The following is a 25,893-nucleotide window of genomic DNA, read 5'->3' on the forward strand; positions in this document are numbered from 1 at the left end:
ACCAAACAGTCATAATCTCTGAGAGAAGAATCTGGAAGCATTGTCAGCACAAATGTGGAACAGTCACTTGTTGTTGTTGTTGTTGTTAGGCAGATGGGAATGTTCTGAGTTCTTACACCCCGTGACATTTATGAGTTTTGATATTTCCAAAATTGCAAAAAGCCATCTGGCCAAAATGGCTTGGCCTTGCAAACTTTTTAAATTCTATCCAATTATCTCTTTTAGGTTTTTCATCGCTTGCATTTCAAATTTTTATTGTTTGTACAATTGCAGCTCTAATAGTAAATGAAATCTAGTGCTTTGAAAAATATGTAAGGACTTTGAATTTCATTTAGATATCAGAACCCTGGAGACTGAATGTGTAAGCAGGAAATATCTAGCATTTGCTCACCTAGGCTCTGAACTGTGTGATTCTTGCCAAAGATTTATATTAGCCAGACAATTGCTGTTTTGTGCCACATCTCTCTCCTTCCCTGTCTTTTCATTTTTATTCTTTCACCTTGAAGAGCAGTCCATCCCTTCAAATGGGCAGGAAGCCATTTCCTCCTAGGTCCCTAGTTTGACTCTCCTTCCTGTTCTGTCCTCTAGTCCCAGCAGTGTCTTTGTCTGGCTCCTTTTATCAGCTCGTGACTCTCAGTGTTTGGGGTTGGCATTCTCTCTTCTCCCCCCAATGCTTCTTCCCACTCCTTTTACCCCTTTCTCTGCTATCTCCCCCCACTTTCTATCCTCTCCCATCCCCCCTTTTCTTTAATACTTTCTCTCTTTTGTCTTTCAACCCTATTCACTGAGCTCAGAGACTATAACCTAAAGTAGGAAACTGAACTTTAAGTGTACCTGGCGTGGTAGAAGAATTAATGGGAAGCCTTTAGGTGGTTGTAGGCATAAATTTAGAGTTTCCTTTTTTGTTCACGCTCATTGCTTAGAACATATTAGCATAAAAAATAATCCTTATTTTGCTTTTAATAGGAGTATAATGTGAACCATATTTCCAATAGGCCAAATACTTCTTCATGGCTGTTTTGCTTTATAAGATCAAAATAGTATCTGTCGTTCAGAAGATGATGTGTTGTTCTACTCGAGGAAATGGAGATTTATTAATTATTTTTATAAAACCAGTAGATGCTATTTTTGTGCTGTCTTTTCGAAAAACAAACCAAATAAAACCAAACAATCCCTACAGCACACGCATAGAAAAATCTCTAAAATCATGCAAGGAAATTGCATGGTCTTCCCATCTTTTCATCTTCTAAAATGTCTAGCAGTTTAATTCCTTAGTAATTGCATAGAGAACAAAGAAAAGTCAACCCTGTTCAGTCTTTGGCCATTGTTTTTTGCTTACTTTCATTCATAGGAACACTTGTGAATTTTGCCTCTGAGAAGTTGTGCCATTTAGATCCTTGAGACTATCAACGAGTATATTAATTTTTGAATTATTTGTTTGTTTGTTTTGAGACAGTGTTTCTCTATGAAGCCCTGGTGTTCTGGGACCTAACTCTGTAGACCAGGCTGGCCTCAAACTTCAGAGATCCATGTGGCCCTGCCTCCTGAGTGCAGCTAGTTCAGGAATTTTGTTTTTGTTTGGTTGTTTTGTTCTTTTTCTAGCTTCATTGTGACTTTTTTTTCCTCAGTTATAAATAAGACAGATAAAAAGTTTTATTTTTATCGTTTGTGTTGGTGAAATGTTTGGTTATCAAGTATACATCCCTGTATGCATCCCTGTACACTATTCATTTATTTTCAAAGCAGCCAGATGAGTGCTAAGTGTAGCTGTGATGGAGAGTACTTTAAAAGTCTTCAGGACTTGATTACAATCAGGGGTATGGTATCTTCTTCCATAACCCTGATCTTATTATTTTTGTTGTTGTTTATTTTCCTTTGAGAAATAAAGATGCAGGCAATTTTTGTTGCCTTAAACATTTTTTACAAGAAGTTGGATTTAACAAAGGTTTACAAATCCTACACTATTTATTTCAGGCTAGGAAGCAAATAATTTGAGGTATTCTTCGCTGCCAAAACAAGTAGCTATACTTTTTTGGTTCATGAGAGACAAATGTTACTTAGGTAGAATAAAAATCTAAAAAGGGAGTGCATTCATTTACACAAATGTGATATCTCATCTTTTTCTAACTATGTGCTCCCTTTCTTTGCAGACCTGCTTTTATTCATTGGGTGGGTCATTATATATAGGAATTTACTTCTAAGTTACACTTCCTTTAGAACAACTGATATGTTGATTCTTGGTAGATGGCTATTAAAATGTAGAATGGGTTATGAGCCAGTGAGTTACAGCACCATGTAATGGAAAGCAGCCCCACATCTGCACAGGGCAGCAGCTCCTCTCCTTCCCTGTCTGACCCTGTGGCCCTGTGTTCACACAGGGCATAAAATGTCAGTGCTGGAGGCTTGCCAAGCCCCTTGGAGTGAGTGCCTTTGCACTTTATGAGACTGTCACCGTGTGCCAGTGCTGAGCGGACAGAAGCAGCAGAAAAGGGAACTTGTTTCGTGCCCTGGAAAAATAAATTCAGATTACTATAGGCAACATGATATTAGCCACATTCTCTAAATACATAGACAAATGGAATAATACTGTTCTGTGTTGTAGAGGAGGACTAGACAAAGTTGTAGTGAGTCTGTCTCTATTCAGGTGGGGTTAAGGGAATGCCTTTTTAGAAGTAGAATCTCTTAATTCATTCATTTTCAATTCTCACAAAAATACTTGTTTCTATTATTTTGGGTGAAGCTGGAACCCCAGTACTTTTCAAAAACTAAATTCCCTTCCAATGTGTGCCTTCATCATACAGAGCCCTGATGTCGTGACTTACTATCTTAACCTCTCCAAACAAATTATTTTTCCGTGTCATTTACACAACTTCTTGGCTTATAAAGCTTGGTAAGATTTGACTTTTTTTTTTTTTTACTTTGAGTATTGTGGTCTGAAAGTGTAAAATAGAAAAAAATGATCAAAGTCCATGAAACAGGGATGCGTGTGTTGCGTGTGAACTTTGCTTTGTGTGATGGGAAATTGTGATGCTAGTTGGCTCTGGCCAGGCAGTTGGTGGTGAATCGTCAGTAAGTGAAGAACTTCTTCATTCTTACAGATAACGTCACTGGATAAGGCATCTCAACGGAATTCCTGGTGTGCTAGTTATTATAACTTGGATGTGGAGTGTGACCTTCTTAAAATTAAGTTATTTCACTTTGTTTTAATAGTATAAATTATATCAGAGAACCTGAGTGGAGGAAGTCTGTTATTGTTCCACCAAGTCCTTTGCTACTAGAAATTTATCTGACCCTCTTCACCTGTATGTGGCATTTATTAATTTGAGTAGGTCTGTGTATCAATAATTGAGATTTCATGTTTTTAAATGTATAGTTGCATATAGTAAGTTGAATTATGTCCTGTAGAAAACTATACACCTATTCCCCTTTATTTCTGGCCTTGCTTCCCATGGTTTTGGTTCCCTGCAGACAACTGTCCTATTAAACTAATACATGGAAAAATTCTAGAAGTGGTTATATGTTTTAAACAACCCTTATTTTAGTATATTGTATGTTTTATTATTAATTGTTAGTATTAATATCTTATCATTCCTAATCTATGAGGTAAACTTTGGTGCAGGTGTATATGTACATGAATTCTTTCTTATCTAGGGGTTTTCTTAACAGGTATTCATTCATTCTTGGTCAACTCTTTTCTAAACGTATTAAATTCTAGACAAATCACATCTTATAATTTCTAGATTCTGTGCTGTCTTGAGTACCACAATAAAGCCTAGAGCCATACTGCTTTTTTTCAGCAGGGATAGGAATCACTCCTGAGTCTATTGTAGCTATATGTACTACCTTCCTGGGCTTATGTTCAAGTGATTCACATAGAGTGATGCACCACTAAGTTAGAGAACCTATGTCACTCATGTCTTCTCAGACATTGTATCTCCTTTTGTATCACAAGAACAGAACTAGTATATAATATTTGTGACAGATAAGGTGATCTCGTAGCCTCTTCTTACATGTAGGTGTACATGCACATGGAGCATTCAGAAACAAAAATTAGATAAATAAATAATAAATAAATAAATAAGGAAACAAATATATAAATAGTCCTGTAACTGCACTTGGGTCCTGATCATCTTGTGTTATTACTGGCTGGCTCATACAGACATTCTGTTGGCTTAGACCTGTGTCTACATTGTCTTTTCTGATGGACACCTCACAAGAAGGCTTGATCACACTCATGTCCTCATGCTGGGACAGCATGCCCAGCTCACTAGGTCTCAGTGTAACACATTCACATTTCCCTCTCCTTTCTTACAACACCTCTTCACAACTGCTGTGCCATGACTTCTCCTGTAGTTTCTCTTATCTTTCCTGAAGTTAATAGAAACAATATTAAGCTTTGAATTAAGTGACATAAAACATATCTAAATGGCCATTCCACCATTGATTCCTGAGCCTGGGTTTCTTTCTTATCATAATTCTAATGATAGATGTTCACTGTGTTCTATTTGCTGTTGTTATTTATTAAGAGTTAATGAAACCCATATTCTGACATGATGGTTGACTTAACACACAGGGACACACATGGGGAGTCAGGAAGAAAAAGGAGATAGGGACACAGAGACAGAGACACAGAGAGAGAAAAACAGAGACACAGAGAGACAGAGAGTCAGGAGGAGTATAGTGGCAGAAAATATTAGCATTCCTTGTGTAGATAAATTATTTTTGTGAAATGTATGTGGGTTGCAATGTGTTCTGTTTATTTAAAGTGGGACATAGATTTAAAATGTTTGCAAGTCAAATGTCAAAACAAATTTAAGCTTTAATTATTCTAATTTATATTCTCCTTCCAAGAAATCCTTATAGTTCATAGTGGATTTGGAGAGTCAGCAGGTTTAATAACAAAATACTCAGGGTGTGTAGTCACCAGACACATCTTTCACTAGTCCCCTCTCTGGTGGCCGTGGCACGCAGGAGGTGGAATTGTTTCTGGTTCCAGTCCTTGAATTGTGTCAAGCTTCACTTGAGAAAGCGTTTGGTCAATAAAACAGGGTTTCTCTTAGAATTCTGCAGTCTTCTCGTAGTAAGTTTAGTATTACAGTCTACTATTCTCAGTGCCATGTCTCAATCCTCAGCAAAACTCAAAACCAAGCAAAACAATAATTGTTAATTGGCGGTACTGGTCAAGACACCACAGTAGCATTCTCTGCTTTCCTCAAGTGGATTTCTCTAGACAAATTCGTATTAATGTGTCATTAATACAAATGAGAAAATTTTATTTTATTTTCAGTTGAAATATAATCACATCATTTCCTCCGATTTGTCTTCTTTCCAGCCGCTCTCATGTCTCTCCCCTATTCCCACACAGGTTTTATGAGAAGAGGGAATGAGAAAAGGAGGAGACGTTCATTGGGGAAAGCGGGTGACAAGCGGGAGATTTTAAGGATTGCCATAGGTGTTGAGGAGGAAACACCTCTTAATTTGCTTTATATAAAGAAGAAACCCTCTCCTTATTGCAGATACAAACTTGTTTCTACTGTTCTGTAAGGCTTCTTTGACGTCTTTCCCTGAGATTCTGACTTCTTAGCTAAAACGTGGCCCTTGAAATTATTTTCATCATAGAGCTGAAATGAAGTTTTCTCATACCAAAAACTGTACTGATGCTTAGCATTTACTATATTCTAGTTCTAGTGAAACTGATGTTAGCCACATTATGTGACATCAGGTATAATTCAATACTCTTGACTCTCTAGAATTGTCTTGCTTACTTCTGAAAGTAGGGCAAAAATATAGAGGACATGACTCCCCCAGAAGAGAGAATGGGCAGATAAGGAGGCTTGGTGGACTGTATTCAGTTTCTGGCCTTTTTAAAGGCATGGTTGAGATCTGGATTACATCCAGAAGTCACCAGCTGCTTTAAGGTTTTGAGTTTGTTTTCGTGTGGAACAAAGAAAAGTTAGGGACAAGAGAGCATAAACAGCAATTTATAGGGCTGCCCTGTGGGAACTGTGTGCTTTGCTCTAAAAGTACAAATTAAGATTAGAGAAGACTAATAGCTCAGACTACTATGAGAGAGAAAAAAAGTCTATCCATAGACTAAAGCAGCAGATTGATGTCTGCTGGGGCAGGGTAGCATCCGCTGCTCACAGCACTGGGACTTTGGGGGCTGAACAGGGGAGTGACACAGGAGCACTAGAGCCTTTATTCATTCAGTAACTGGATAACTTGTGTGCCACTTGGAAACTGGCTAGCTTTAATTTGTTTTAAAATAGTGAAAAGGGACAATATTATACATTTTGTCAAAGGCAGAATATCAAATTTAAAAATTATAGTTGCTGCATTTTGATTGTACCACAAAGTGGGTTTCTCTTGGATATTTATATACACATCCATCCATCTAGCCATCCATCCATTGTAATTTCTACCATCTCAACTACCTTCTTTTTAACCCTCTCCTTTTACCTCTCCCCAAGCCACTTGAACCTTTCTTGGTAGTCCCTCTGCTACTATTTTTAGGGTGCCTTTTTGAAAAAAAAATCCCACTTTCCAAATATGAAAAAACCAAAACAAACAAATAAACAAGCAGACAAAACCACAAAAGCGCATGGAACTAGTGTGTCTCAGTTATCTCACTTAACATTACGACCCGATTCTATCTATTTTTCTGCAAAGGACAGGGTTTTTTGGTAGAGGAATAATACTGTCTTCTATATATATAGCATGTTTTCCCAAATCCACTCTTGTGCTGAGGAGCACCTCCTCTGACTGTGGCTTGTCTCGGATGGATGATGCTGTGGTAAGATAGATATGCCAGCATCTTTCTTTTATTTATTTATTTATTTATTTTTATTTTTTATTTTTTTATTTTTAATATTTTTTATTACGTATTTTCCTCAATTACATTTCCAATGCTATCCCAAAGGTCCCCCATACCCTCCCCACAACTTTCCTACCCACCCACTGGAAAGAGAGGCCCATTGGACATGCCTGCATCTTTCTTGACATTTGAGTTGGTTTCCTTCCTTGAGTTGGTGTACCAGGCAAAACTGGATCCTATTGTTTTTGTAAAATTGGGTTTTCTGGGCATTCCATACTGGTTTCTATTAATGTACTGATTTATATTTCTACCAGTAACCTTCCTTTTTCACAAATATTTGCCAGCACTTTCTGAAAAACTAGAATGCTAGAATGGCAGGTGTTTACAAGCTGATATGGGACTTGAGCTTTCCTTTGTGTACTTAATTCTGTGTATTAACTATCTTAAACTTTTGCGACAACATACTAAGGTCTAGTGATACCAAAACTATTTTGTATTTTAAAATATTTTTAGACAAGGTCTTACTATATGACTATGGCTTGTCTAGAATTTGCTCTGTTTCAGACTTGTCTGGAACTCATATAGATTTCCCTCCTCTGTCTCCCAAGTACTGGGATCAAAGGACTGTTTCATTATGCCTGACCTTTAAATAATATACTTTTAAAAAATAATGTGACATTATATTAATAAACTTGGGATTTCATTGTGATATAAATAATCAAAGTGGGATCACAGCGGTTTTCTTGCTTCACTAAGGAGGTAGTTGATATGACAAATATTATCCAATTTCTCATGTAACTATATGAAAATAATATCAAAAATCCTTCACACATGTGAAGCTCAATATGGAGCTCATTAATGTAATTTTATGATTTTACTGTTTTCAGAATCATAAGCCATTGAGCTAGTAGGGGTGGTGGCAATACCTATAGTTCCAAAGCATAAATGGCAGAGGCAGGAAGTTTACATATTCTAATGCCACCTGGGTCTCAAAAGCTCCCTCACACCCTTAATATACACCATTGTCTTATAGATGACATGTATTTTGATATTTTATATGTTCTGACTTCAGTGTAGCTAAAACTAGACTTTAAAAAAAATGAGATGACATTTTGTGACAAGTAACATCTACATATTCTGGTTGGTGTTCCAAGGAGTCCTGTTGGCCTGTGCAATATGGCCTCATGTTGGGTCAAGTTTCCTCTTAGAAATAGAACACACAACCCTGTCTCGAAAAACCAAAAATAGAAAAACCAAAAAAAAAAAAAAAAAATTAAAGAAAGAAAAAAAAGAAAAAGAAATAGAACACACGGTCTGCTGTTGCATTTACATGTTGTCTGACAGGCTATGGGACTCTTTTTGTCACCTTACCTTAGTGAGTGGAACGTATCTGCAAGTTGTGCCAAGTTGATGTGTTCTTCAAGAAATTCAAGAGCTGGCTCCAGGCACAGGGTACTCAGATACCAGGATCTCAATATTAAGGAAAGTTTATCTATTTTATCAGATTTGGGTTTTGTTGTTCTTGTTATTGTTTATTTGTATGGAATTTTGTTCTTTGCTTCAAGTGAAAATCCTCAGAAAAGTTGACAAAAGAAATATTACTAAAGAACTGAAAATTACTATGTTAATATATTATATCACAGTTACCTAAAAACACTTGAGAAAAATGAAGAGCAAAATGATTTCAGAGTTTTGCTTTCCTTAATAGAAAATGTGTGCTAATAGTTTAAATTATCTTTAGCTTTAAGAGTTAAATTGTTGTGATGTAATATACTTGTTTAATAATCTCCTTGTATTTTGGACCTTAGATTCTTTTTAAAAAAATCTATTTATTTACTTACTTACTTACTTACTTATTAATTAGTTTGACTTGAAATACTAGTCTATCCCAACATGGAAGATGACTTCTCAGTACCTAAGCATGTGCATGTGGGCATGTGTTTATATGGTATCAGACTAAGAAAATCGTAAGGAGGTTCTCGTGCCTTTATGAAGTAGCCATGACAGTTTTAATTCAGCTGACATGGCAATTTCCTATATATAGCACCACATAAACATGGCGTGAGCCTTCCTTTGTCTGAGGTTGGCTCATTCTCTTTCCTGCTTTCAATCTTTGTCCCATTTGCTCAGAATTCTGGTGGGTTTTAACTGGTGTTACTTTTACGCCATGTCTAATCTACTTGCGTTCTCTAGCTAGGTGATTACATAAAGCAGTGTGTGTTTGCTGCCTCTGAGGCTCCTTTAGAAGGCTTTGTACTCCTAAATGCATAGTGACTGTTCCAATGTCTTTTTAAATTATTACGATACTATTTTTATGTTGAACTTTACAGACTAATTTGTTAATATCTCCTTTTCACTGGTTTTTTTGATCCCAGAGTATTTGCTATGACATCACCCTGAATGTCTAGTAGTTGCTATGGTTTCTAGTACATATATCCCAGGAAATAGTGAATGGATAAAATACATATGCAGGTGACATGGGCCATGATTCGTCTCGTGGCTAAAATCTTTGCTTGGTGGATGTGGGGGAGATAAGGCAAAGCTAAGCGTACTTGAAAATGCTGTAGTGAACCCTATTAATGTTGATGATAGTTTACAAATAAAACTTTACACCATGTTGCTATTACTTGTAAGGAATATACATAATTCACTTGAAAGGCAACAATAGTAACACAAACTACAGTTCAAAGAAGCCATTGTGGGTGAGAGAAGTTCTGAGCATAGTGACTCTCAGGCATTTGTAGTGAATCATTACTGAATGCTTAGAAACTTTGTATATGTAAAACTATCCTCCCTTCCCAGGTTAAGATAATGGAATGTCTTTACTTATGATATTATTTGTTTTAAACAGCCACCACCTTTTTTTGTTTTTCTTGGGCTGCCAATTTTGGATAGCTTTCTATTAAATGGACACCTCCAGGTTTGAATCACATGAATATACTTATTTAAGTTTTTGCTGTTTGCCTTATCATAAAATGATGTGTCATCTGAGCTACATTAAAGAAGAGCACCCTCTCTAGAACTATAGCATGTAGTTCGTGACTGTGCTCTCTGGAGAGCGTGGAGGTTACAGTAGACAATAACTTGCTAGCAAAGCCAGGCTCCTAGAGTACAGCGATTTCTAAGCTGCGGGTGTTGCAGTTTTCCTTGACTAGTGTAGCAAAGGTAGTCCCAGAATCTGCCTGCTGGCACAAAGCAGGAAAGGCTCTTTTTTCCTTTTATCAGCATTTTTTTTTTAACACAAAGTGCCTTCTAAGCTAGATTGTTTTGGAGGCAGTTGTAATTTGAGTCTTGAAAGCATATTTTAGCTGGTGGCTGAAGACCCTGCACCCACAGTGCATAGAATTTTGAGAGAGAGGTGCTTGATAGATGAGAACTATCTGATGGATATGGGAATAATTTCAGACAGAAAACTATCATAGTAGCCTCTGACTGTGTACTTACTGGGCAGTTGGCAAATATGCTTATTACAATTTTTATTTATAACAATATACATAGATTTTTTTTTCTTTCTTGCCCTTAAAGAAAAAAAAGTATCGCTTTGAAAGAGGCCAAAGAAATCTCTCAAATGTTGTCCCCAAGTCCTCGTGCAAACCTGAGATTGGAATATTTTTAAAGAATGTATTGATGGAGTTGGTTAGGTGATAATAGAAATTAAAAGTCTAGCTATTACATTTTAATTAGAATTCTCATCTACCAAGCATCTCTGTCTCACAGGTCTACTCCCTGTGAGTGCAGAATGGTCAGTCCCCAGGTAAATCTGCTTTTCAAGTCTCAGGTTACAACCACCTCCAAACAATCCAGCCCAGAAGGCATCTTCTGATTGGACCCTGGTTTATGCTAGGCAAGTGCTGCACCATTGAGCTACATATCTATGTCTCTATATGTTGATATATTGTTTGCATGCCCTACAACTTTCCAAGGCTATGGAATGCTCAGATAGACTTGGGTGTTATTATTGTGCATAGCCTTCCATCTTTTTGTGTTTATGTTTCTTTTTCTATTGGGGTAAAAGAAAACCTACTTAACTTCTTTGACCCTATATTCCTAGTTATGTGGTAAGATTGGATGTAAAGTAAGAATATTAATACTGCATTTCTTGGCATTCCATGAGTGATTAGATACACAATAGATTGCTTAATTGTATGTAAATGAAGTCAAATGGTCTTTCTGAGAGATAGCAAGCAAAAGAGGGAAAAAGAAGTGTCTATCATATTTTTGGCTCCTAGTTATGAAGTATATTTTTCTCATGTTCTTTATTTTAGGCCTAGTATACCTTCCTAAAAATTGCCAATTTTGAGTCTGACATTCATTGTTGGTAAAAATTTCCTTGGATTTTTTTCTTTCTTCTAAGTTAATATGAATGTGTATTGTTACAAATGTTGGTAACATTTTTGAAGTGGCATTTTTATGTTACAGGAAAATGTATGAAGTATTAACTGATTGCTTCAGGAACAAAATGGACATCATCCATTAGAAGGAAACCTAGTTCCCTACACCTCACACAATTTTTAATGTACTCATTTTTATGCTATAATTACTTAATTTTTATTGGTTATATGAATAAAAATATTACTGTCAGAAAGGATTGAGCCTTCTGTTTCTTTCTTTTATGCCTTTTGAAAGACTATGAGGCTGCAATCCATTGCTCGCATGGATCTGAGGATCTGAATTGATTTGCTGATATTATATAATGAGAATATATTTTGGAGTCCTTAAAAAATAAGTGTTTTTCTATGAAACATCAAGTATTAAAATGATGCTTTATTGATCAACTGAATAGCAAACAGGAATGAGATGGCTAGTGCCTTTAAGTTATTTTGTAGATAGAGAATTTTGCTTCTTATTGCTTGTATTTTCTTCTTTGTAACTATTAAGGATACATTTAGTGTAAGTATCTGATCATAAGTCAGTCTTGATATTGTGTTATATACTTTTGAAAAAAATTTTTGGTATGTCTGGTTACATTATTTTAACAATGTCACTTCTGAGAGTTTAAGAACAAATTCTCTCTCTTCTTCCTTGGAGACTGGTATCCCAAATGCCAGGGACATATTTATATTACCTCTCAATGTGAGGATTAAGCAGGTCAAGTTTTACCCCAAACTTACTTTATTATTTGTACCGGAGATTACTAAATGCTACACGTAGGCAACCAGCTGGATTTTTAAATTGATAATCTCAGACACTATACTATATGTTTTAATTAGGAGTTGCTTGTTCTTAATCATGGTCACATAATGCTATGGTTTTTGAAGATACATCAGTCGGAAAAGATAAACACAAACACATAAGGTATTGTGACATCTAAAACATTATTATCTTTGAAAATGGTATGGAAATGAAATCAAAACAATGATATTATATCATGGAAATTCTAGGACAGAAATTAGTTCCTATTGATTATTTTATATTATCTAGAAAACCATCCTTGGAGTAAAAAGCAAAATGACTGTAGTGGCAATAAATGCAATTCGAGGTTTTGCTGCGATCAGGGAACTTTTGTTGGAAGCTTGCCCTTTCTTAGAAAGCTTATAAATTCTGCTGTTTTATTATTAACTTTGTAATTGACAGATACTACAGTTTTGAATATATTTAAGAGTCAGTGAGAGAAAATCTTTTAAGAGCCAGGTGACTCTCCTTGTAAGAGATGTAAGCATTTGGGCAGTGCTAAATTGCTTGGATGACCAAACTCCCTTAGTGTGCGCGCACACACACACACACACCTTTCTCTGCTTAGAAAAACATGTATGGGAACTAGATAAGATTTTTTATTTAATCATTCTGAAGATAGGATTGGGCTAGTTATAGTAATACAGAGGATAAAATCAGTAATATATTTTAACAAGCTCCTATATCAACATATTTTATAAGTTATTGAGCTTAAAAGTTCTGTGATTTCTGAGTAGTGTGGGTTTGTAAAAATTAAAAACCAATACTGATGTCATTAAGAATCACAGGTAATAAATATTTGTGAAAATTTGATAGAGAAAATGTAGAATATAAATCTCTGTGTTAAGGTGTGTGTGTGTGTGTGTGTGTGTGTGTGTGTGTGTGTGTGAGATGGAGGTAGAGATCTCAAAATTTCACTTCATTCTTCCTAGGCAAACTAGTAGGACTTCAACACTTCAAACCTTCACTACACAGATAGTAATGTGCCTTCATTGCTAGTTTTTGTCTTTGTTGCTTTTCATTATAAGCATGTATCATTTGATAATAAGCTACACTGTAAAAATGCATGCTGAGTTGATGTCACTGCTGTGTGGGCATTGCAGAGTGCACTTCTACCAATTAATAGTGCAGGTTAATTACTTGATGTACTCAGGAGACACAATAAGTAGGGGGAACGATGAGGCTGTCACTGTCATATCATGCCACACAGACTTACTGTTAATTTTTTTAATAAGTGGAAGGATTGCACTCTAAGATGATGATAAAAGCATAATGTAATGTTCAACTAGTCACAGTCATTTATTATCCTTCAAAATCATGTACTATCAATAATTGTATGTTTGCACATTGATTCAGCTGACTACACATAACGTTTATTTGCATCAGCATCTGAGCATAAATAAGGTACTATACTCTCACATTAAGGACAGCCAGGCTATCACTAGTTAGTGGGAGATTTTCATATCTATGTAATGCCCCCAGTTTTGTATAGGCAGTGTACTGGTGATCAAAACTTTATTACACAATCATGACTATTCTTTGTATTGTTTTGACATGCTTCTTTTTCCAAGAATATGGAATTGGTTTGTACTAAAAATTGCGACACGATTTTTTTCTAAATAACTTTTGTGTGAGGTTGGTTTTTTTCCAAAAAGATAAATACATCATGAACATTCGTGACAGTATAAGCTTCAAAATTCTTAGATAAACTTCACCGCAATGGGTGATTCCATATGATACAATTCAACTGTAAATTATGTGTCAATCATTTGACTAGTGCTCATTTAATTTTGTGATTGTTTAGGAGTTCATATAGGGAATATTAAGTATTATTCTCTTTATTGAAGCACAATTCCATTCTTTGCTGATGAACTAGGTTAAAACTTAAATAAAATCATAACATGCCTTAAGAAACTGCATTGATATTTTGGTAACAAAAATTATTTATATGCCTTCTACTATTTGCTTATTAATTGGTCTTATTGAGTAACAATTTTTGAAGGATATGTGTAGGTGGAAATGCATTGTAAGCTTTAGATGTGGCTTTGATGGTTCCTAGTGAAAGTAAATTTAAAAGAAATACAAAATACATGCTCAATATCTTGCTGACCTATACAATAACTGCATCCTAATAGGTCATATTTCAGCTCTTAAATTTTTGATAAATAGCTGAACCTCACAAGGCTCTGTCTGTAGTGCTGAAACCTTTCACGAAACCTCTCATGATAAATGAGCAGGTCTTACTGATAAATTCTAATGTCAGCTTCTGTGTGATAGTGATTCATCAGGTTGTAAAATCTGTTCCTGGGAAACACATTGAACTAACAAGTTCCATATTTTGGTTTTGTTGAAATTACCACAGCTTGTCCTTTCATTTTAAAGAGTTCATAGCAATTAACTTCCACATTGTCAAAAACAGCTAGGATTTAATTAGAATCTGTCAATGCTAACACAAAAGAAATGTCTAATATCAACAAATAAATTGATATGGCTGCCATGCTGGGAATGCTTACAGGCTGGTGACGTGCTGATAACATGCACGCAGCCACTGTAAAATGTTAAGCACTTGATTAGGAACAGCACAATAGTTATTAGTATAGAAGCTTCCAGCTGGAGAGAAAAGCAGTTTGCCTATTAAAACTATGACTTATTGTTTCAGATTGGTATTTAAAATTAAGAATTTTTCTCCTTTGTGTAAAAAAAATGAACTTGTTTTTGTAGAACTGTTATGTTTGTAAAATGGCTAAAACTCTCAATCTCTCGAGTTTTTGTAAATATTTCAAGTTCTTTAACTTCATATAAAGAATTTCAAAGTGTTATTTTCATTTTTATAATGTGAAATCATTTTAACATGTAATTTAGACACTTTCTGTTCAGTCTTAGTTGATTGCTCTTTATTAGTGAATTTTACCCCAAGTCACCTTCAGAATTCATCTTAATGAAACTGTTTTTAGGTATTTTTCATCAGTAATATATACGTATTACTTTGTTTATGAGTGGTTTGTTTTATAGCTGGGAATCATGAGTTCAAAGCCACCATGTGCTACATAGCAAGTTTAAAATGAGTCTAGCTTGCATAAATAGATGTTTGTTAACATAAACTGCATTTTATTATACAGTGAACACTGGAATCATTTGGATCACATTGTTCTTATATTGAATAGAAAAAAATCTAAGTTACAGTTTCCAAAAGTTGAGCCTCATAAAGTTTCGCTCCATATTCATACATTATAGTAAAATTCTAAAACCTTGCTATTAAAAAGGGACATGTGATTGTTTACCTTACTGTATTTGTGGTAGAGCAGATTTTTAAATTATTTATTACATCACTGAAGCTCATTATATTAAATCTCAAAAAAATGTGAAAATACGCTTAGACAAAATGAAATGGCCAAAGATTTTGCATAGTAGTCACTTCCAACTGAGCCATTCATTATTGAGATTAGGATTTGACTTCCTTTAGTATTGGACTTGCGTCATTTGAACCTAATAATTAAATCCTCTTCCAGAGCTTCTTGTTTCAAAAAAAAAATCTTTAAATTAGTTTATAATTTCCTGGATGATTAATTTTAATGAATATTTAAAGTGTTAAATATAATTTTATAATCTTTTAATATTGATAAAGTGCTGTCTAAAATCCATTTTGTGTATCAGAAAATGTGGTTTCCAAACATATTTTTAAAAAAACCTTTAAAAAACATTGGTACTTAAATGACTTCTAATCAGATGATATTTCCCAGAAATTATTCTTTATTTAGAAACGAAAACAAGACAAAAGCAATTGATTTTAATCCAAAATGTATTTTTCCTTATAAAAGAGGTCCACATACTCACTGTGTCTACGCTACAGAATTTGTCCTTTCCATTACACCACGTGTCAATTCAAGTTTATCTGGTCACTGCAAAAACTCGTGGCTAATATGTGTAATACAACACAGGAGGAGGTATTGCTCAGTTCAACTACTCTTCTATACTTAAAAAAAATACAGAAATGTTCACGTTTAACTGCAGTCCTGACATAAAAGTCACAGGAAAGTTCTAGAAAATGGAATTGTTTTATTTGGTTGCCACAGTGCCCTTTGAAGCCAGTCAATTCAAATGCCGAACTTTCACCTCTTTCCCTTGGACAGGAGCAGCATGGCGACCCCGAGTCTTCTTTTCAGAAAGTGACATTCGCCTGCCTATTTTTTGTTGTTGATTGTTAAGCACTACTGCCGTCTCCAGCTTTTCTTTGAAGTAGGTTTGGTTGGTTGTTTTAGGACATATTTGTCGGCACTCCTATAGCCGTTGATTTTACTTCCAGTGTTGCCCGTTTTTCTTTGCTGGACTCCCAGAGGTTGATTAGAGGAGGGTAAAGCTCACTGAAAGCCAAGGCTGGCTTGTGACAGTGATTCACAGCATAGCTGTGCTCACCCTCACAGTTCCCTTCTTGTGAGACACAGCTGAAAAGACACATTACACCAACGATCCCTAGAAGGCCTCCAACACAGGCCACAAATACTGTATGATTCTTTCCATATTCTTTTCCGTCATGCTCCAGACTTTTCGTGGTGACATTCACACATTGTTTTCTGCTTTTCTGATAGACGGTGGGAATATCAATACAAATTTTGTACTCAGTAGATGGTTTCAGATGAGTAAGATTATATACCTTGACATCAGATGGTATTCGAGCACTTTGGGCAGCATGAGAGTCTTCAGTCTTGACAAAGGCTGTCCACTTAACACTGGCTTTGAGAATTTTAGAGCTTGCTTTCCAGGACACCAGAACAGAATTGGCCCGGATATCTCTTATTTTAATATTCAATGACCCATTATTATCCTGAGGAACAAAACCTCCCACTTTGATCATAATAGACTTCAAATCAGCACCGACTAGGTTCGTTGCTATGCAGGTGTACAAGCCCCCTTCCTTTGGGGTTATGCCTCTTATCTCTAGCGTGCCTTCAGAATGAACATAGAACTTCTCTCTCATTGTATTTGGCAATAGTTTTTTACCAGAAGGTGTGATCCAGTAGATTTCTGGCTGGGGTTCTGCAGTAGCTCTGCAGTGAAGCGACACATAGCTGTCAGCTTCTACATCCAGGTCAGAAGGAAAGCTCTCAGGAGCTATAAGAGGGAGGCAAATTTCCATCATATCCCTGAAATGCACTTGCCGAACATTCTGGCCTTGGAATTCAGGTGGGTCCACACAGAACAGCGAATCTGGTTCCATAAACCGAATGTTGGTTTTGTTCATGTTAATCCAGCGGATTACACAGTCACAACGGATGGGATTGCTATGTATGCTGATTTCCTTGAGGTTTGGCAAAGACTCTATGGTACCGTGGTAGAGGGCACTGAGGGCATTGCTATTTAGCATGAGAGATTCTAGCTTTGGGAGTCTGAAAAATGCATTAGGGTGAATGTAAGACAATCTGGGGTTGTTAGTAGCTTCTATTTTTCTCAAATCTGGCAAGTTATCCACAGCGAGACTGTCAATGGAGACAAGTTCAGGCATATTGTTTATCCCCAATTCCTTCAAATGTAGCATATTGCTAAAATCACCCCTCCGTATTCTGTTAATAGGATTTTTATTTAGATCCAAAAACTTGAGGTTAACAGCTTTTTGAAGAGCAACCTGGGGTACTTTATTAAGCCTGTTATCATAAAAAGAGATGCTTTCTAGGTTTTCCAGTCCAGCCAAGGCATCGTCTGGTATTTCTGTGAGGTTTATGCCAGCTATAACCAGGCTGCGAAGCTTGAGAAGAGGCTGAAAGTTCATGTCCTTGATCCTGATGATGGGGTTGTCCCCAAGCATCAGAATCTCGAGATTGGGAAGAGCATCAAACCATTGACTGTTGATCATCTGCAGTCTGTTTGAGTTGAGATGAAGCCGGAGAAGATTATGTAGGCCAATGAAGGCTCCGGGAGAAATGGTAGAGAGCAGGTTGTGATTAATGTAGAGTTCCTGCAAGTTGCTCAGTCCATATAGACACTTTTCAGGCAGCTCAGTTAGCTTGTTTTCCTCTAGGTACACAGAAAGAAGCTGAGACATCTTTTGTACATTAATATTAGTGACTGAAGATAAATTGTTTTGAGATAAGTCCAGGCCAGTCAGGTTCACTGGAAAGTCTGTGGAATGTTCAATTCTTGCAATATTGTTAGTCTGTAGGAGCAGAATCTGTGTGTCGGCAGGCAATCTGTCTGGGAAGTTTAAAAGCCCTAAATCATTACAGTCCACTGTCGATGCTTCCATATAGATGGATCTCGGTGTAAACCAAGGCCTGATCTCACAGGTACATAATTGGGGGCAATCCACTTTTTTATCTATAGCTTGTACTAGTGTAGTGATAGCTAGGCCAAGTAGCACATGGACTTGGAGTGGCGTGTCCTTCATCTTAGCTTTTGTCTTCAGAAAGTTAACAGGCCCTTAAGGATTCCAGTCACAGCCAGTAAGTTCAGTAGGAGCTGACTGATGAGGGAAGTATTTGCATTTGTCAAAAGATGAACACCACAGGACTGTGGTTGTTTCCTTCATGGAAATACTTAGGAGAGCCACACATGTATTTCCCAAAAAATGCATGCATCGTGGAGAAAAGATGCTTGCTGTCTCCTCAGTGATAGGGTCTTGATGGACTCTTTGAAGATGGCGTATGTATAGATGGTCACAGGATATGGAGCAATTCATTTATTTGGAACTCTGTGATTCAAATCCCATGCTTGTTCAGACTTGTAGACGTAGAGGCATTATTCTGAGTGCAATTAAAGGGAGAGAAAAGAATTAGTTCAAGAGAAAAATCCATAATTAATGTTTAACTACATATAATTATTTCACATATATAAATATTGCTAGCATTTGCAGTATTTCAGTACGTTTTCATGACTTTGTCCCTATTGTTGTCTCAGACATTAAGTAAATCAAGAAATTTGATATTCCAAGGACTGAAGTTTCATTTGGTATGAAAAGGATCCTTCCAGAATCTTTCAGTTGTTTCAAAGTTTTGTTTATACCTCTAGCTTTACTTACTTTATTTTTCTGTGTTTTTATGAATGGACTATAGTGAAAAATAAAAGACAACACCTTTGAAGGCATGGTGGATTTTGATGTATGTTCTAAACAAATAATGCTGGTTTATTATAATCAAATAGTGAGCCTGTTGCTCCTCCTACCCTTTATAGTCAGCACTTGGGAGCAAAATTGTTCCTGATTGCTGAATGAGCTAAGTAGTGATATTTAGCACAATTCCTTATTTTCATTCCTGCCTCTCTCTGTAGTCTGCTTTGCATAAAATGATTTGAGAATTTAGAAAAATAGAGGCCAATCTACCTTACTGTACATATACTTGTATGAAATTAATATAAGATGAAGATTTGATTGTTTATCATTGAGAATAATTTACATCCCATCAGAAACTAGTAATAAAAACAACCGTCTTACATCCCTAAAGTGGATATTCCTTCTTTAAATTGACACTGGCATTCTTTTGTCAAAAAGAGTAAGACGTTCAAAAGCACATTCCAGTTAGCTTAACAGGATGCAGTGCTGGTAGGTCTATGCTTCATCCAGGCAGATTGCTGGTGAGCTGACTCCCATCTCTTCACATGGTTGAGAGAGTCAGGTGTGGTTGGACTCTTCATTTTGGGCTTGCTGCCTCTCAGCATTTATGGTTACAATGGCATAATTGGATAAAGATATGGTCGACATTTCAGCAATACACATAAATATTCATACACGTAAACATAAATGCCATGTGTTCGCATAGAGAGGTAGAAGTGTTTCTGTTTTAAAATGAGGATTTATTTCTAAGAATTATGAATCACAGTTTACATTTACAGCTATCTTGTCTTTTCCCCTTAACACTCAGAAATGTGATTTTATCTGATATTGAGTTGTGATTTTTTTTTTTTTTTAGTTAACTATTAACTTGCCTTGAGTCAAAGGTATCTGCTTTCTTTTTTTCATCCTTCAAGCCTGCATCCTCTGGGAAGCCTGCCTTTCATATAACTTCTCCCTCTTGCTTCTCAGTATTTTGTGTTTCCGGTCACACTCCTTGGGAACATGAGATTTACTTGTCTTTTGATCTCCAGTTCCTGACCTTGGTAACTGGAATGTTAGCACAGACTCAAGAAGTGTTGAGAGTATACCAGCGAATGAATGTGAGGAAATGGACATTTCCATAATTTCACATGCAATAAAAGCAATCCAATTTGTTCATTTTTTTAAGCATCAATAAATTTAACTGCTCATATTCATATTTATCTTACTAGTTACACAAACTCTATAGCGACTATATTTTTACATAAGATTGAAATATTATTTCTGAGGATAAAACAAAGGATTGTTAGATTCTAAAAGTCAATCTCCTGCCATCCCTAATGTCCTGACCCTTCAATACAGTTCCTCATGTTACAGTGACTCATAACCATAATATTATTTTGTTGCTCCTTCATGAATGTAATTTTTCTACGGTCACAATTAATAGGATAAATATGCAATATGCAGGTTCTCTGATATGTAAAGGTGTCAGGACCTACAAGTTGAGAACCTTTGATTTACTGTATTTGTGGTTCATTCGTTTGTAATTTAGTGAGATTTATTAAGCAATTTCTGTGTTTTCATTATTGGGTTAATAGCCAATAGAGAAAAAGATCACTTGGATATTCTCACTTCCTATAGTGAACTTCAGTCAGAAAGCCAAAGCATTAGTTAATAGATGGTTAAAGTACATGCAAGCAAGAGACCACAGAGACAGGAGCCTACAGAAAGGACAACTGAGTAAAAGCAGTATGAAACCTCTTTTGTCCAAGATAAAGTAAAAACCTAGGTAGAAAGTACAAAATACACTTCTTGATGTTTTCACAAATCACCCAGCTGAGAATGATGGAGATGTGACTTCTCCCAGTTAATTGGTTATATCTGCTTTCACCAGCTGTGTGAAGGGGAGCCTGTGTCCTGCAAGTTAGCCGGAAGGTAAATTATTAAATGACATGATTAATAGAAGAACGTAAATTTTTATTTGGAAATCTTCTTGATGGGTGTGTTTGAACAATTATGTTTATGTTTAATTAGAATTTTTTTTTCTGATTCCATTCTCACCACTTGTTTGAGTTGGTATCTGGGAAGACTCTGTGAGGGTGGAAAGCATAGCAGACTATTGAATATTGACTTTGTCTTACATCCTTGGAATTTGCCGTGATGCGTTCACCAGCAGTTATTAGCATGGGCTCTTCACACAGTCCTAAGACAGAAGCAGTATTGTCTTACTTCTTAGTGTTTCTCAGCTTCCAAATATTCTTATTAGCAATTGTTTATGTTACCAATGGCCTTGCAAAATAGGGTAGTGAGATGCTTGTATAGCCAAGTACTTTTAATGAACAGGACCTGAAACCTTACAGTATTATAATCTCTCCTGCTTGAGGTCTCATCTGCCTAAGAACATTTGGCTAATAAACAATAGGATATGATTAGGACACAGTTTCCCCCACTTACGTGTTCAGCTCTTTCTAGAAGGTCACCCTGTCCACATGAATGGAAATTAGGAGGTAATTTTAACAAACATTTAGTGCAGGGGACTTTTTCTTTCTCAGATCTGTTAAAACTATCATCTTCAGATTTTGAAGTTTAGAAAATCTGTTTTGCCAAAACAAGTTATGATGAAGGTCTGAGTCACACAAACTAAAGTCACGTGGAACTAGTATACAAAGTAGAAGTACCATCTAATTTATTACAAGAAGTGTGACTGAAAGAAAGATTGCAACTCCTGGGTCTACTGTACAGCAAGAAGCATTACTCCATTAGAAAAACAGACTTGGAAGTTTTCAGTGCATCAGTGAAAGGATCTCATGAGTACATTTTCATCAGGTTACATAAAGCTCAAGCATTCCAACTTGTTAATTTTTGAACCTTCAATAAATGTACCCCCTCTTATTTGTATTTATTTTACCACATACTCAAAATGCATATTAGCTATATTTTTAACGTAAGAATGAAGTTATGCAGAAGTTATTACCTATGTATAAATAAGTCTTATATCTGTAGCTTATGAATACAGGCTCAGAGGCAGCAAAGTTAGACTAGAGCTCATGGTTATGACAGTCATGACAACGAAGGCTTCCTTTCCTGCTACCGGACACAGTACTCCTGTAGAGGGTGAACCCAAGTACCCTGGTCACTGGTGTACCCCGAACCCAAGTGCCTTGGCTGGAAGCTTTTCCTTTGTTTTCAACTGTTAGCTTAATTTTCATTCACATTTCTTTAAGAGTCTAATGAAACTGAGACTATTATTAGTAAACAGTATATATATGTTAGGCTATTAGATCATGAATAGCTATGTACTTACAGATTATTCTTTTGCTAAACATTTAATGATTTGATTATTATTCTTCCTAGAGCATAAGATTATTATGATTAGGATCATTGTTCACCTTAATTTATTTGGTTATATTAAGACACTTAATTGGTTGATCAGAAATTAGTTAATAATTTGCTGATTAATAACTTACAAGTATGTCTTTCCACAGTTTGTATTGAATGATAGCAAATCAAACAACAATTAGCATAATTTAAAAAAATGATTAAAGTATTCAACAAACAGTAATCAGAATGGAGTAGATAAAAGAGATATCATCACATTTTTAAAGAAATTTTCCTTAAGAAATTTCACCTTTCTCTATGAAGCATCTACTTGAACGTGAGAAAATTATGGCCACTTGAAAGTGAGAGAAGTTACAGGCATTTTAAAACAGCTATTTTTTTTAAACGTATGCATTAGTTTCACCAATGAGAAAATGTTTTCCCACTAGTGGCCATTTGTAGATTTGGGCTACATAATTTATTTTAAAAGAGTTTTATCCCTTTTCCTATACATTGTTACAAGAACTTTAAAAATAACCCATTGCACAACTAAAAATAAGTTGACCAGCTTGAATGCAGTTTAGGTGAATTTCTCAGAATTTCAAAAAACGTCCTCACCTCTTTCTTCCCAGGTCCCAGATTTCTAGCTGCTGTTCGTAGGTTTTGATCACACAGAATAAAAGATAAAGACTTTGTGAGAAGCATTTCAAATTTAGGAAAATGTGAACTAGATCATGGCAAATATACTTAAATAATGGCCTGTATTCCATCATTTATCAAGGATCTCACACTTCAGGGAAAAATCTGAGGCTTAAAGATTTTAGGAGTAGATATTATGAATTGACTGATGAATGCATTAAAAATGCTTAACGTGATGGATCCCCAGGTTTGGCAGTCTCTAGATGGTCCATCCTTTCGTCTCAGCTCCAAACTTTGTCTCTGTAACTCCTTCCATGGGTGTTTTGTTCCCAATTCTAAGAAGGGGCAAAGTGTCCACACTTTGGTCTTCATTCTTCTTGAGTTTCATGTGTTTTGCAAATTGTATCTTGGGTATTCTGAGCTCTGGGCTAATATCCACTTATCAGTGAGTACATGTCATGTGAGCTCCAAACCCTGACACCATTGCATACACTAACAAGATTTTGCTGAAAGGACCCTGATATAGCTGTCTCTTGTGAGGCTATGCCCGGGCCTAGCAAACACAGAAGTGGATGCTCACAGTCAGCTATAGGATGGATCACAGGGCCCACAATGGAGGAGCTAGAGAAAGTAACCAAGGAGCTAAAGTGACCTGCAACCCTGTAGGTGCAACATTATGAACTAACCAGTACCCCAGAGCTCTTGACTCTAGCTGCATATGTATCAAAGGATGGCCTAATCCGCCATCACTGGAAAAAGAGGCCCATTGGTCATGCAAACTTTATATGCCTCAGTACAGGGGAACTCCAGGGCCAAGAAGTGGGAGTGGGTGAATAGGGGAGTGGGGAGGGTATGGGGGACTTTTGGGATAGCATTGGAAATGTAAATGAAGAAAATACATAATAATAATAATAATAATAATAATAATAATAATAATAATAATAATAAAATGGCTAATGTGCAGCTAGAATTTCTCTCTTTCCCTTACACTGTGGTACTTTAGCAGTAAGCAGATATTCTTACTCAGCGCAGAGTGTGGCCTGTAGGTGATGAAGCTTTAGTGTGATCAGGCATTGGCAACTCAGTGAGTTTACTTTGTTCTTCTCAGTCACTTTTGTTTGTTTTCAGAGAGAACTATTTCTAAACATCATTTTTAATCTTGAAGACCACATACTCATACGTTAAAGCTAGATAAACTGAAACTGCATATTTTGAAAATTCAGATGACATTGAAATGTCAGTAGAAGTGGAAAACTTTATCTTAACCCATGGTAGTTCTCAGGATGCTCTCACATGATTGGCATGGCTCTGACAATGAGCTCATTGCCCATTCTCCTCAGCACGTATTTATCCATCCACCCTTGAGTCAATATTCTTGGGTACATATAGCACATTTTCATTTCACTGTATACATACATCACTTCCCTTTTAAAACTGAAATATTAAAAAATATATATTTATTATAGTCTTTCAGCTACCATAAGCCCTTTTGTGGCCTGAATCAAGCCCCCCTTTTTTATTTTTAATTTAGAAAGCACTTGGAAATGTGGGATATTTTCTCCCAATGTTTGTGTTTCTTTGTGTTCCCTGAATGTTTCTTACAGCTTATTTAGTTTCTCCAATTGCCTCCCCATGCAATTTTTCCTGCAGAAGAGCAAAGGCTTAAAATATTTAATATGCTACACTGACAGCATGAAACATGCCAATTTAGTTCACTGAGATAAATAATATTTTTTTAATGCCTGTGGACACTCATCATGGCTGAGATTTCTTTTCAGTATATTTTTGGTCAGAATCAAAAGGAAAACGTCTAGATGAGATTGCATATTGACTCTTTTTATGGAGAGAGCCCTGTCCTGGCCATTCTTTGTCTGTGTCTCATCATTGGCCAGTCACTGACTGATCACCTCCTTGAGGAAGGCAGTCCTGTAGACATGGAAAGTTGACCATAAGTAAGACCCTGTGTCTCCTTGCAAAGTTCTCAGTGAGTCGAGTCGATAAGGAGTATACTGCACAGCCAATGGGATTTACAATAAAGCCATGTGTAATGGTCTGTGTGTGTACTGAGGAAAGAATGCTTAATTCTGTCTGTCTAGCAGACGTAACTGAAATGGTACCAGGTCTTTTATACTGTCTGTAATAGAATGTTCCTTTAGGACAGGGGAGAAACAGGTGGACAAGACAACTTTAAAATGTTCTATCTTTTCAATGAAGCTTTGCAATTTAGAAGCTTAAGAGCAAAGTGTTCCTTTGCTTGTACCTCATTATGTGTATTATAAAGGCTGGATCATGTGGAAGAGAAACATTGTGATACTTGACTCCAGGGGGAAAATTGGTGACGATAGAAAGTTGCCATGGCTACGTTAAAAACCCAGCTTTCCCCTTTCTTCTATAACAAATTTGCTAAGTTCATTTGTATAAAGATCTCTGAATCCATTCTTTTATTATCTGATTTTAGAGTCCCTTGTTGTAAAATTCAGCCTTTCTTTACTTCTAATTGAAGGTTTCATATGCCTAAAGAATCGTTGAGTTTTACTATACACATTAAAAAAAAAAAAAACTTTTCTTTTTATTTGAGAAATATTTATTTTCTAGTCTCTGAAACCTAGTTACCTGAACTTGTTTGTAGGTTTTTATTAAAAGTGGATATTTAAAATATTATAATTAAAATATTGACCTGTTCACTGAATAAGTTAAATGACTCTTGCTTTGCATAAAGAAATATGACACTGGTTTATAAAAGATGTGCCTATGGACAGAATACCCTTTCTCCTGTGCTGTAAGCTACTCATTTTTGAAGCTTAGAGATTGGATTACATGATATTTGAGAGCCGGACGTGGTGGCACACGCCTTTAATCCCAGCACTCGGGGGGTAGAGGCAGGCGGATTTCTGAGTTCGAGGACAGCCTGGTCTACAGAGTGAGTTCCAGG

General features: G+C 36.1%; 2 protein-coding genes across 5 annotated transcripts in view; one reads left to right on the top strand and one right to left on the bottom strand.

The window, feature by feature from the left end:
- Positions 1-25,893, top strand: part of Immp2l (inner mitochondrial membrane peptidase subunit 2) — a 910,609-nt gene that overhangs the window by 389,440 nt on the left and 495,276 nt on the right. The gene's annotated exons all lie outside the window — the stretch shown is intronic.
- Lrrn3 (leucine rich repeat neuronal 3) overlaps positions 15,719-25,893 on the bottom strand; it is a 33,612-nt gene continuing 23,437 nt past the window's right edge. Inside the window, exons 2-3 of one of the 3 annotated variants that reach the window (XM_085830316.1) lie at positions 22,941-22,972; positions 15,719-18,720 (exon numbers count right to left, since the gene is read on the bottom strand). In XM_085830316.1, coding sequence (XP_085686442.1) covers positions 16,242-18,365 — 2,124 coding nt within the window. In that variant the 5' untranslated portion in view covers positions 18,366-18,720; positions 22,941-22,972 and the 3' untranslated portion in view covers positions 15,719-16,241. Of the gene's footprint in view, positions 18,721-21,065; positions 21,204-22,940; positions 22,973-25,893 lie in introns of those variants that run through there. The other 2 variants (XM_085830317.1, XM_021179754.3) reach the window with 2 other exon arrangements.

The sequence above is a fragment of the Mus caroli genome, unplaced genomic scaffold, assembly GCF_978045245.1.
Source record: "Mus caroli unplaced genomic scaffold, Mus_caroli_1 scaffold_14, whole genome shotgun sequence".
In the NCBI taxonomy this organism is placed as follows: Eukaryota; Metazoa; Chordata; class Mammalia; order Rodentia; family Muridae; genus Mus; species Mus caroli.